General features: G+C 60.9%; 1 protein-coding gene across 1 annotated transcript in view; it reads right to left on the bottom strand.

Moving 5' to 3' along the window:
* Positions 1-13,057, bottom strand: part of LOC117646195 (5-hydroxytryptamine receptor-like) — a 153,839-nt gene that overhangs the window by 17,043 nt on the left and 123,739 nt on the right. The window contains exons 5-6 of the mRNA XM_034387001.1: positions 3,105-3,299; positions 2,888-3,024 (exon numbers count right to left, since the gene is read on the bottom strand). Of these exons, the coding sequence (XP_034242892.1) occupies positions 2,888-3,024; positions 3,105-3,299 (332 nt within the window). The remainder of the gene's footprint in view (positions 1-2,887; positions 3,025-3,104; positions 3,300-13,057) is intronic.

A 13,057-nucleotide genomic window follows, 5' to 3' on the forward strand; every position in this document is an offset into this window, starting at 1 on the left:
TAGAGGACCGGTGACATAGAGGCCCGGTGGCATAGAGGACCGGTGACATAGAGGCCCGGTGGCATAGAGGATCGGTGGCATAGAGGCTCGGTGGCATAGAGACCCGGTGGCATGAAGGCCGGTGGCATAGAGGACCGGTGACATAGAGGCCCGGTGGCATAGAGGCTCGCTGGCATAGAGGCCCGCTGGCATAGAGACCCGGTGGCATGAAGGCCGGTGGCATAGAGGCCCGGTGGCATAGAGACCCGGTGGCATGAAGGCCGGTGGCATAGAGGACCGGTGGCATAGAGGCCCGGTGGCATAGAGGCTCGCTGGCATAGAGGCCCGCTGGCATAGAGGCCCGCTGGCATAGAGACCCGGTGGCATGAAGGCCGGTGGCATAGAGGACCGGTGGCATAGAGGCCCGGTGGCATAGAGGCTCGCTGGCATAGAGGCCCGCTGGCATAGAGACCCGGTGGCATGAAGGCCGGTGGCATAGAGGACCGGTGACATAGAGGCCCGGTGGCATAGAGGCTCGCTGGCATAGAGGCCCGCTGGCATAGAGACCCGGTGGCATGAAGGCTCGCTGGCATAGAGGCCCGCTGGCATAGAGACCCGGTGGCATAGAGGCTCGCTGGCATAGAGGCCCGCTGGCATAGAGACCCGGTGGCATGAAGGCCGGTGGCATAGAGGACCGGTGGCATAGAGGCCCGGTGGCATAGAGGCTCGCTGGCATAGAGGCTCGCTGGCATAGAGGCCCGCTGGCATAGAGACCCGGTGGCATGAAGGCCGGTGGCATAGAGGACCGGTGGCATAGAGGACCGGTGGCATAGAGGCTCGCTGGCATAGAGGCCCGCTGGCATAGAGACCCGGTGGCATGAAGGCCGGTGGCATAGAGGACCGGTGGCATAGAGGCCCGGTGGCATAGAGGCTCGCTGGCATAGAGGCCCGCTGGCATAGAGACCCGGTGGCATGAAGGCCGGTGGCATAGAGGACCGGTGGCATAGAGGCCCGGTGGCATAGAGGCTCGCTGGCATAGAGACCCGGTGGCATAGAGACCCGGTGGCATGAAGGCCGGTGGCAGAGGCCCCGAACCGCGTGCTCCCGGTGCGGGTGGTGCGGGCACACGTCACCACGGCCGGCCAGTCGCCACGTCGCCACGCACCGACTGTCGCGAAATCGACCCTTTCCGGCGCGGCTCGCGGGTCACAGCGTCAATTGTGTGCCACGCCGAAGTGAATCACAAGGGGAGATAATCACGTGGCAGGGCAAAAGGCGAGCTCATCAATGCCACACTGGACAATGCGCGAATGCCGTGTGTGTGTGTGTGTGTGTGTGTGTGTGTGTGTGTGTGTGTGTGTGTGTGTGTGTGTGTGTGTGTGTGTGTGTGTGTGTGTGTGTGTGTGTGTGTGTCAGTGAGTAGTGTCCTGCCGGACTCGGGCAGCGCGAGTGTGGCGCAATGACAAATTACCCCACGTGGATTAGGTCCACACGTGCAAGCACGCACACGTTCCAAAGGCGGCTTGTCCGGATGCCCCTCACCACACAAACACACACAGACAAACCCGCGCACGACACACAGTCACACACACACACACACAATCGGCCAAAGAAACAGGTGTATCATGACGGGGGGTGCGAACTGCGGGTCCTCGCGTCAACCTCACGGGGGGCCCGCACTGCCCGCACCGGCAAGTGGCACGGCCGGGCCGGCACTGTGCCCAGAGGGACGACTTAGCCTTTGTGGTCCTCCTGCATCCGCATAGGGACCCCTCAGCCCTCAACCGCGCGGCGCGCACGTGAGGACTGAATGTTTGATGCATCCTGCAAGCGGTCACCTCCTTGCCTCTCCGCCGGGGACGAAGTTCATCTCGGCAGTCTGACTCGACCCGACTCGGGGCGGCCGCCAGCGCCGGTCCGGCCCGGCCCACTGTGCGCCTACGTCTTTACCAGCTATGGCGAAAACCAGGCACCGTTTTTGCCGTGCCGAAACCGCGGAAGCGCTTAATCGGAAACGCGCTGAATGGAGGCAAATCATTGAAAAGCTCGGGCCGGCCGTTGGCGGCCTGGTGGCGGCCTGGTGGCGCGAGGGTCAACAGGGAATATGAATTGCTTCCCGTCGTGCAACGACCCAAGCATGGACCGGCATGGGCGGGACTTGGCTGTCTGGCCGGGGCCACCCTGGGCGGCCACAGCGGCCCTGGAAGACGCCGGGAAGGGGGAGGGAAGCTTTGCAGGCTTTGCAGGGCCAGCGGCGACCTTGTCTGCAAACTTTCCGGCCGCTGCAGGCAGCCTGCAGGCCTCCCTGGAAACAGTAAGGACGACTCTTGCCGTTTTCATCCTTGCGGGTGAGGCTGGTTTGGGCCTCGGCGGTGGCCATGCGGCACTGCGATCGAACGACACTCGTTTTGCGGGCCAACTTTTCGCATTGCGCCCCCCGCCCCGCCCCGCGTCACTCAGCCACGAAGCACACGAGACGCGGCAGTGATTCGGCGCCGCCCTGCCATCCCTCACACACGCGAGGCGCGCGACGCACGCAACGCACGCACGCGTGACGTGCCTCCACTGCCGACCTCCGCCTTCCGTGACGAGCACTCGCCTCGACACGCTCACGCGATCGACGACTTGAACAACAACTACAATGGCACGACGCACAGTGGGCCAGAAGATCGACGCCGAAAACTCCTGACGCGTTTTGAGCTCCAGAGTCACTAAACAGGACTCCGACCGAGCGTGTGACCCCACCAATGGATTCCTCGTTCGGAGAGCAATTTATTGGTGGGATCACACGTTCCACTGGAGCCCCATTGACCGACTCTGGAACTCAAAACGCGTCCGGGAGTTTGACCGCCTCCGCCGGTCTTCTGGCCCACTGTGCGACGACGCGTCCAGCAACAGCGAGACTCACCGATGATGGTGATGAGGATCATGAGGCCGAGCACGACGGAGATGGCGGCCATGAAGTACACCGCGCTGTCCTCGGCGCCGGCCGGCGTGGTGCCGTTGCCCGAGATGTTGCGCCACGTGTCGTTCATGTCCGACGTCCTGCGCACGCACCAGTTTTTCCTTTATGTTTTTGTTATTGTTTTATTTTTTATTTTTCGGACGGATGAGGCAACGCTTACCCGTAGAAGATGTCTTGCATCTGCAGGCAGTCCTCAGCGGTGCAGTTGCTGTTGCCCATCAGCTTGGGGACGAGGACGGCGTCCGCCGGCGGCACCAGGGTGCCCCTCGCGGACGTCGTCGCCGTCATGGTCGCCGCCATGGTCGTCGTCCCGAAGGCCGCCGCCGCCGCTGCCTCCTGCACCGCCACGCTCAGCCTGCAACACGAAGAAGGCCGAGCTGCTGACTGCGTCTGAACAGTAGGCCAGGAGACTCTAGAAACTCTGGACGCGAACTCCAGAGTTGCCAAACAGGATTCGAACCGAATGTGTGTTTCCACCAATGGATAACTCATTTCGAACGAGGAATCCACTGGTGGGGTCGCACGTTGGGTTCTAGTCCCATTTAGTGACTCTGGAGCTCAGAACGCGTCTGGAGATCGGCCGCCTCCACTGGCAAGTCCACTGTGCGTCTGTGTGAGTGCCCGGCGTGCCCGGCGTAACGAGCACACATTGAGCCACCTGCCGAACCGCACCGCGCTGCTTGCACTGCCAGCGCTGCGCCGGGGCCGCGCCGGTGCAGGCGGACCACTAACGACCTCATTAAGAGGAAAGCAGAAAAACAATTTGCACCTTGTCGTCGCATCGCAAATGAAGGAGCGCGCTGCTGGATCTCGGCTCCGTTTTCGTGCCGGCTTTCTGTTTGGGGGAAGGGCCTACCTAGGGCCAAGCAGGGCTTCCGAAACGCGTCAACCATTTTTTTCCCCTCGTTGTTGTTTGCCGGTGAAAATTCTTTGAAACCGTGTCATTAGGCCTGGGCGATTAATCGAATAATCGAAAATAATCGCGATTATTTTGTTAATCGTCCGATTATTTCAAACCCCCGATTAGAGGTTCGGTAATCGAAGGATTGACCGATTATTTAACGATGATCGATTATCGATTAATCGTCTCATTATCGGATATTCTATCCATCACCTGTTCAAATTCTGAGCGGAAAAGTCTTGAAAAGTTTTCAGTTAAGGCACGAAAAAGCTGTCTCAGACACTCGAGGTTGCGCCAATGGTTTTCCTATCCTCTTATTACATGCTATTTTTACAATAGTACGAGTATTAACCTTTGTTTGTCAATTTCCAAATAATCGGTTTCCCCCGATTAATCGTTGATTTTCGATTAATCGTGTACGTTTTCGATTACCGATTACCGAACTGCTAATCGACACCAATCGCGATTATTTTATTCATCGGCCGATTACGATTACAACCAATAATCGCCCAGGCCTACGTGTCATTCCCAGTCCCGAATTTCAAGGCCCGCCGCCTCTCGTGACGTGCGAGTCCCACCCCGCCGCGCCACGCGGACGGCCGCCTCCCGCCGATTTCCTCAAATATTTAAATCTTTCGCCATAACTTTTAATTGAAGGAGGAACTTAGCGCCGAGCAGAAATAAAATGAAATAATAATTGAAAAAAAAAACGGCGAGTGGAACAAGGTGTCGGCCAGCGCACGGTCTTCCCACGGAGGGTCGGTCTTGTGGTCGCGGTCCGAGTTCCGTGGAACCCGAACTTCATCAAGACGGATTTGTTTCGAGTATGAAAAAGTTTCTGAGCGAGTGGCGTGGCACAGCGCGGCGTGGCGTGGCCAAGGAAAGCAGTGGCGTGCCGTACCTGGACCAGCGCGGCACAAAGTCCGTACCACTGTCCGGCGCAAACAACAACAAAACAACAACAAAAACAAAACAAAACGGGGTCCTCTCTGCAAAACGAGCACCGGCGGAATGCGCGGCCCGGCCGGCCCGCCGCCTCTGCGTGTCCGATGGCCGCCATGTTTTGGCAATTGGCATGTTTCTGGGACAAAAGGGGCGGTCGGCGACACGTCTCCGCATCGAGGCTTCAAGCGCCGCACCGCTTTCATATGCATAAGCATGGCACTGGTCATGGCCATACACACATTTTGTTGCAAAAAAAAAAAAAAAAAATCATCAACGGACAGGTCTTACATTTTTGTCTCGTCCTGCGATTCTCTCTCTCTCTCTCTCTCTCTCTCTCTCTCTCTCTCTCTCTCTCTCTCTCTCTCTCTCTCTCTCTCTCGTGTTTCGTTTGCCCCGTAGCGCGGAAGCGTCGGTGCCCGCCGGCCAGGCAACATCAACACAAGTTTGAATCTGGGCGAGTTTGTTGGCGTTCCAGGTGCGCAGCTCGCGGCACGGCAAGGCAGGGCGCGGCCAAGGCACGGAGCCAGATAGAGCGAGGACAGCTACAGATGTCCCGATGCCCCCGCCGGAGGACAACGACGTGCAAATCACGAGGTAGACAAAATAAAAAGGAGGAAGGGTTATCGCGGACGCCGTGTCAGCCTCGACCCGCCTGGAGCCCCGCCAGTGGCCCGCCCCGCCCCGCCCCGCCCCGCCCCGCCCCGCCCCGCCCCGCCCTAACGCGACAGCCGAACCCGACCCCCACAGTGGAGCCATCTCCACGCACGCCCCGGGGATGATTATACGAGACTGGAGAGAAGAGAAAACGGCTGCATCAGATACTGTTGGTCGTGCCGCACTCACTCTCTCTCACAAACACAAACACGCGCGCGCGCGCACACACACACACACACACACACACACGCACACACGTGACGCCGTGCGAGTTGGAGGCCGATTGGGGCCTGGCCACGGGCGTGCACTGGAAGCCCGGCCGAGGCCGCTTAGTTGGAATGCGTGCTGCTGGAGGAAGACGGTGCCGTGTTGCCGCCGTGCCGCCCTGCCCGGTCCAATGGAGCCGGGCATGCCATAACAGCCCGCTGCGTTTAGGATTAGTTCCGGACCGACAGGGCACCACACTGCGGCCCGGGCCCGAGCCCCGCCCCGCCCCGCCCCGCCCCGCCAGACAGCCGCAAGGGAAGGCCAAATTACGCGAGACAATGAGATGGGCTCAATGCCCGGCGCGGCGGGCGCGGCGTCTGTCGAGCAGCCGGATGGGATGAGCCGCTGGGCCCGGCGGGGCGGGGCGGGGCGGGGCGGGGCGGGGCGGGGCACCAGGCCGTCAAGGCCCAGCCAATTGCCGTCCACACGTCGGCCGGGGCGCGGTACGGCGCGGCACGGCCGGGCAAGGCGGCGGGGCGGAACCAAGGGTGCGGTAGTTTAGGTCCCCGGTGCGCGCAGGCGGCCAACAGGCGGCCAGGCAGGTGTAAAAGTGTAATTAGGAATCCCAAATGAGCGTATTAAGCGCTTACAAGCGGCGCCTCGCTGGCCTAGCTAGCCTCGCTACGTGAGACCGCAGAGCCGGAGGGCGCCACTACCGCGTCACAGGCTGGGGCTGGCTGGGGCCGCGCCCCGTATAGTGCCTCGGCTGCAGACTCATTCTGAGAGTCGTTTTCGTCGCGCTGTCTCTCTCGCACTCATGCGGCGCCCCGTACAGGTGCGAGAGAGACAGACTCTCGGGGTCAGCCTGCTGCGGCGCGTTCTCCTCGGCGTCGCCCCTTCGTCTTCCCCTCCGCGGTAAAAAAGCGAAATGGCGCCAGGCCGCCCGGCCGCCAGGCCCAGCCAGCCGCGCTCGTGGCGCAGATGGATAAACCGCGGCGCAGGCGGCTGTCTCCTTTTGTGGCAACGTGATTGAAAATAGCGGGGAGCGATGCACGGTGACTGCACGCATGTCAGCTAACGGGGTGTGGGGCGCCCGCCCCGCCCCGCCCCGCCCCGCCCCGCGCCGCGCCGCACGCTCAGGCAGGCTGACATGCAAGACGTGACCTAAAGCTGACACCCTTCCCGCCCGGCCCCAGGCCCGGCCCGGCCCGTCCCGCGGCAGCCGCGTCCCCCTCTACTCCTCGGGGAGGTCCCTAGCCACCTTTGACAAGCTGGCAAGCCTCCAGGGCGGCAGGGCTGGGCAGGGCGGGGAGCCGCGTCGTCTCAGCCGAGTCCCCGCCCGACGACCGCCCTCCCCCTTAGCCCCCGAAGCCCTCGTGCACCGCGCACCGCGCACCGCCTTGGCATCGGGTCGGGGAAGGATGAGGAGGTGTAGTAGTCGGATGTAGCGCGTGTGCATTTCCTAACGCGAATCACATGCACGCGCGCGCGCGCGCACACACACGAACGCGTTCCCCGCTGCAGCGGCCGATGTACGTCATCGTGTCACAGACGCGCGCAGCCACCGCGGCCGCTGATTGGCCGGAGAGGCGCCTTCTCTCTCCAACCTCCACCAATCAGTGCCGAGCGCACTATTGCATTTCGGACCTATTTGTATTCCATTTGCTCCCAAAGCGGCGGCAGCCTGGCCGCAAATGGCGCGGCGGCGTCCGCAAAAACAAACAACCGCCGCGAAACAACCGGAAAGGAGTTAAGTGGTGCGCTTTCGTTCCGCCGCGAAGACAGAGCGAAACATGGAAAATGGAAAAGGCGGAATCGAACCGGCGGAATGGAACAGGGCGCGTGGTTGGTATGCACCCGGCAGGCTGCCCCGCCCCGCCCCGCCCCGCCCCGCCCCGCCCCGCCCCGCCCCGCCCCGCCAACCCGACGCATTCCTGGGCGTCCCTGCCGGCTTCACCTCCGCCCTGCTGCCGTGTCGCGCCACGCCCTGCAACGCCCTGCCACGCCCTGCCCCGCCGTGGCGCGCCGTGCTGCGAGATTTACAGCGGGTGCCCCAAAATGGGCCGATTGCCACTATTGGCACGGCGGGGCCGAAGCGGCTCCGGGTCAACTCGGCCGTCCCACAGTGGGCCAGAAGACCGGCACACGCGGCCGAAATTCTAGACTCGTTGAAAGCTGCAGAGTCGCTAAACGGGACCCGAACCGAACGTGTGACCCCGCCAATGGATTCCTCGTTCGGAGAGCAATCCATTGGTGGGGTCAAACGTTTCGTTTGCGAGTCCTGTTTGACAACTCTGGAGCTGAAAACCCTTTCGGGATTTCGACCGCCTCCGCCGGTCTTCTGGCCCACTGTGCGTCTGGTGAATCGAAGAGGTCCAAAAGGGGCTGCGGTAAGCAGGGACTGCATGTGAAAGCCCAGCGAGCGCGTTGTCCGCCAACTGCCCCAACTTGTCGGAGTTTCACGGCAAGTTAAGGTCTTTTCCGTCCTAGAGTCCTAGATGTGTCAGGGAAACGCAGGGTTGCTTCCAGTCCGCCATTTTGAAACAGATTGGTGGAGCGGTGCTGTATGGCTTCTAAACGTTGAAGCTGAGGAGCAAGCGAGCCGATTGTTGCACTGTAAAAAGTTCCGTACTTTTGTACGGAAATGGTACAGAAAAATATGGAACGGAGGTACGGAGAAAAGTACGGAACGTTCCGTACTTGCTCCATATGAACCCATGTACGGGTACGGAAAAAAAAGTACGGAACGTTCCGTAGTTGGCAAGTACGGACGGTCCAGGCAAATTTTTGACCAGACATGTTCCGTACTTTTTTCTCACAGTGTGCTTGACCTGATACCTACAGTCGGGTGGCTACAATCGACTCGCTTGCTATACCCTTTCGAAGCAATGGGGGCAAACCATTTTCCGGTTCGTTTCAATGGCGGACCAGTGTGGGCACAGCCTGCGCTTCTCCACCACGTCTCGGACTGTGCGAGTCGCGAGTGAATCGCTAACGCTGTCGGCACTCAGCGGGATCAGCGGCAAGCCGAAAATGCACCCCGATACAGAAATCTGTATTCCGAACCAAAGTTGGGAATCCTCGGGGATCGCAGCTGGCGGGGCACTCGGGGACCTCGAGGGCCTCCGCGACGCCGCTGCGAGGTGGTGGCGGTGCAAGCCGAGCAGACTGAGAGTCGTTTTCGTCGCTCTGTCTCTGTCGCTCTCATGGGGCGCCCCTTATAGGTGCGAGAGAGACACGACGACGAAATCGACTCTCAGTGTGCCGGGCGAGGCAAGGAAGGCCGCCATCGCACACGTCACACGCGGCGACGCGGTGACGAGGGAGCGGGCGGCCCCGCGGGACGGCCGCTAAGACACGCCGGAAAAGGGGGGAAAGGCCACCAAGTTTTCCATCTCTTCTTCCTGCCCTCCGCGCCCCAGATGGACGCCAGGCCCCAGTCGTCGCGCCGGTTTTTGGCAGTGCAGTGCGTAGAAATTCGCAATAAAGGGAACTGGAGCCGTTTCCCTGTATTTGTGGGGCGAAGAGCGTCATTCGCTGCCGCCTGGCGCCGCGCCAGGCTTGTGATCCCAATACAGCGGGCCGATGCCGATAGGCGTTCGCTCTGTCTCTCTCGCGCCTGTGCGGGGCGCCCCGTGAGTGCGAGAGAGACGGGGCGACGAAAACGACCCGGCCTGCAGGGCCACCACACTGCCAGGACGGGCCGCCGCCGGGCCGCCAGGCAGGTTAGGGACATAAGCCAACCGTGCTCATACACAGGCGGCCGTGCCAGGCGGCTGCTGTGCGGGCCATGGCGGGCCAGCCAGAGACATGCCTTGCCGGACGCTGTTCGTCCAAATGAGCCAAACCGAGCCGAACGCACTGGATAATACTGCATGATGGATGTGCCAACCCGATGTGTGCTTCTGGCTGGACCCAACAACAACAACAATACGGCGACGACGACACCACCACCGCCAACAACAACAACAAACTTAACCCTAACGCACTTTTTGTACCTGAGTTACGCACAAAAAGTATTAAGGAACAACAACAACAAGAGCGCGGTTCGGCAGCACGGCCCCGATGGACGGCGACTGCCTTCGTCTTTGGGGGTCGCCTCGCCCCGCCTCGCCTCGCCTCGCCCCGCCCCGCCCCGCCCCGCCCCGCCTCGCCCCGCCCCGCCCCGCCCCGCCCCGCCCCGCCCCGCCTCGCCCCGCCCCGCCCCGCCCCGCCCCGCCCCGCCCCGCCCCGCCCCGCCCCGCCCCGCCCCGCTGGAAGGCAGCGACCCCGGCTTGGCCTGGCAAAGGCAAATTTCGGACCGAGGGATGGACAGCTTAAGTCGGTGAGAACTGCAGGCACCTTGTGGATCCCTTCTCAATCCCCTGCGGACCCTGGACCCCGTCGTCCTCCAGGACCTCCTCGGCCTTCCAGCAGGACGTCGTGTAATCCGAGGCCCGGCCGGATCAGCCCGGCCGGCGTGATATTGTTGCCGAGCTGCGACAACACGAATTGCCAACGTGAAAGAACGGAAGCTAAGAGTGAAAAAATAGAAAGCTGGCGACTGTCTCGGCTTCCGGTTGGCAGTCCGGTGTCCACGTGGCGTGCCGCGGCGCCCTTGTCCCGTCCTTGCGCGGTGCGTGCGTGGCGCACGCGTGCCTCGCCGGCCCATTCATAAGGGTCGTTTGCCTTTGACGTGTGTGCGGCCCAAGCCTTTTTGGGGCACGGCGCGCAGGGCCCGCCCCGCCCCGCCCAGCCCCGTCCCCACGTCAACGCGACCAGTCATTTTATTTGACCTCCAGCAGGGTCCCGACCCAGCCAGGCCCTGCCTCCGGCATTCCAGTGAGGGAATAATAATGGAACAGGGTAAAAGTGCACTTCATCTCACTTTGCAGTGTACTGACGACATGGCATTGGCGCGCCCTTTTGCCGCCGAGTAACATGAGGGTGGCGCTACGACGGCTCGTTTGGGATTTTTTTTGTCACAGTGAAAAAGCAGCAGTTTCTGCGTGGCCACTCTCCGAATGCTTCTCGGAGTACCTCTGGGGCTGGCGGCCCGGCCCGGCCCGCCCTGGAGTCCCTGGCGGCGCACAGTGGGCCCAGAGGACCGCCAGAGGCGGTCAAAATTCTACACGCGTTTTGAGCTCTAGGGTCGCTAAATGGGACTCGAACCGAACGTGTGAGCCCACCAATGGAGTGCTCTCCGAACGAGGAATCCATTGGTGGGGGCACACGTTCGGTTCGAGTCCCGTTGAGCGACTCTGGAGCTCAAAACGCGTCTAGAGTTTTGGCCGCCTCCAGCGGTCCTCTGGCCCACTGTGCGGCGTCTTGGAATTGGAGAGGCGGCGTAAAACGACGAATCCATTGTGGAAAAGTGACGCGGAGCAGGCGGAGCAGCGGGGCCGCACTAAGCCCACTCTTCTCATTTTGTCGCGGCGTCGCGTGGCGTCGCAGGGCGTGCTGACCTGCGGACCCGAAGCCATAAATTGCTCCGGGATGAGTGCGCACTATATCACGGACTTCACCAGCAGAGATCTCGCGGCCACGGCGGCCGGCCACGGAGGGTGAGACGAAACAACAACAACAATTTTCTGCTGTTTCTTCAATCTTCGCGCGCTTCGTCCCTGTGTCGCTGTGCCCACGCCGTCACCGCCCCCCTTTTTCTGACCCGACCGGTAACGAAATAAATGTCCGCCCGTTCACCGAAGTCGGCCGTGACTCCATGAACCCTCTACGCGCGCGCGCCCGCGAGACCCTTTCCCAGCGCCGTGCGAATACTACGGGGAAAAGTGGCGCGAAAGAGAGTGCAAAACAGCCGTGCGTGCGGTAATGCTTCTATTTCTTTCTTTCTGTCCCGCACACGCACGTCAAGTGGAGACGGCAGGGCGCACAGTGGGCCAGAAGACCGGTGGAGGCGGCCAAAACTCCAAACGCGCTTCGAGCTCCAGAGTCGCTAAATAGGACTCGAACCGAACGTGTGACCCCATCAATGGATTGCTCTCCGGACGAGGTTCGAGTCCAGCTTAGCGACTCTGGAGCTCAAAACGCGTCTAGAGTTTTGGCCGCCTCCACTGTGGGACGGCACCGCCAGGCCGCGGACACGCATGACGCGGCCGACGGCCTGAAGGATCGCCGCGCTGAGAAAAAGAACAACGGGCCGACAAATGAGATTAGGACGCGGCGACGTCCTCCAGCGCCTCCAGGGTCTCTCTCTCTCTCTCTCTCTCTCTCTCTCTCTCTCTCTCTCTCTCTCTCTCTCTCCAGACCCAGCGCCCTGGAGCCTCCAGGACGAATAAAGCGTGCGGCCAAAAAGCAGAGGGCCGGGGCAACCAGCGACGACCAAAAGAGTTGCATCAGTAAAAGATCGATTGGGAAGAAACATTAAAAGGAGAAAAAAAATAAACCTCTCTCGCTGGAGCGCGGCTGGTCCCCAGGCGAAGCAGCAGGCAAGATCGAATTCAGGTGCGCGCTAACGCCGTGTTACAGCAGTCAAAGCGGGGCAGTCGTCCTGGCGGTGGACTGATTCCGAAAGTCGTTTTCGTCGCTCTCTCTCCCACTCTCTCGTCTATGCGGAACGCCCCATGAGTGCGAGAGAGGCAGAGTGACGAAATCGACTCTCGGAGTCAGTCTGCTGATTCGCAATGCGCTTTTCGTTGGTCCCTGGGAGTGCTTTCCCCCAACGCAAAGACGTCGCACAGTGGGCCAGAGGACCGGTGGCGGGTCAAAATCCGGACGGGTTTTGAGCTACAGACTCGCTCAATCGCGGACTCAAACCGAACGTGTGACCCCACCAATGGATTGCTCTCCGAACGAGGATTCCATTGGTGGGGTCACACGCTCACTTCGAGTCCGGTTTAGCGACGCTGGAGCTCAAAACGCTTTGGGAGTTCAGGCCGCCTCCACCGCTCTTCTCAGGTCCGGACTGGCTAAGTCAGGGCCCCGGTCGCAGTGTGACGTCAAGGGCCCCCTTTTCCGATATGCGTCCTGTTTTAAATTTACTAGCCAGGGGAGGGTAAGCCGTGTTTGGTGACTTTGGGCGGCCACTGTGTCCAATCTAGTTGACGTAAAAGGCCTCCCTCGACGCCCTAGTATTCTTATGACCCTACTCTTTCATGCCCTGTATCGGGAAGACGTTGACCACAACGATTTTGCCTTTGACCGCAACGATTTTGTGACCAAAGTTGGTCAAAAAGTGGTCGAGTCTCGGAAATTTGCTGATTTGCTGACTTTGGGCGGCCACTGTGTCCAATCTAGTTGCCGCAAAAGGCTTCCCTTGACGTTCTAGTATTCTTAAGACCCCACTCTTTCATGCCCTGTATCGGGAAGACGTTGACCACAACGATTTTGCCTTTGACCGCAACGATTTTGGGACCAAAGTTGGTCAAAAAGTGGTCGAATCTCGGAAATTTGCTGATTTTGCTGACTTT

The sequence above is a fragment of the Thrips palmi genome, unplaced genomic scaffold (assembly GCF_012932325.1).
Source record: "Thrips palmi isolate BJ-2018 unplaced genomic scaffold, TpBJ-2018v1 HiC_scaffold_19, whole genome shotgun sequence".
Lineage (NCBI taxonomy): Eukaryota > Metazoa > Arthropoda > Insecta > Thysanoptera > Thripidae > Thrips > Thrips palmi.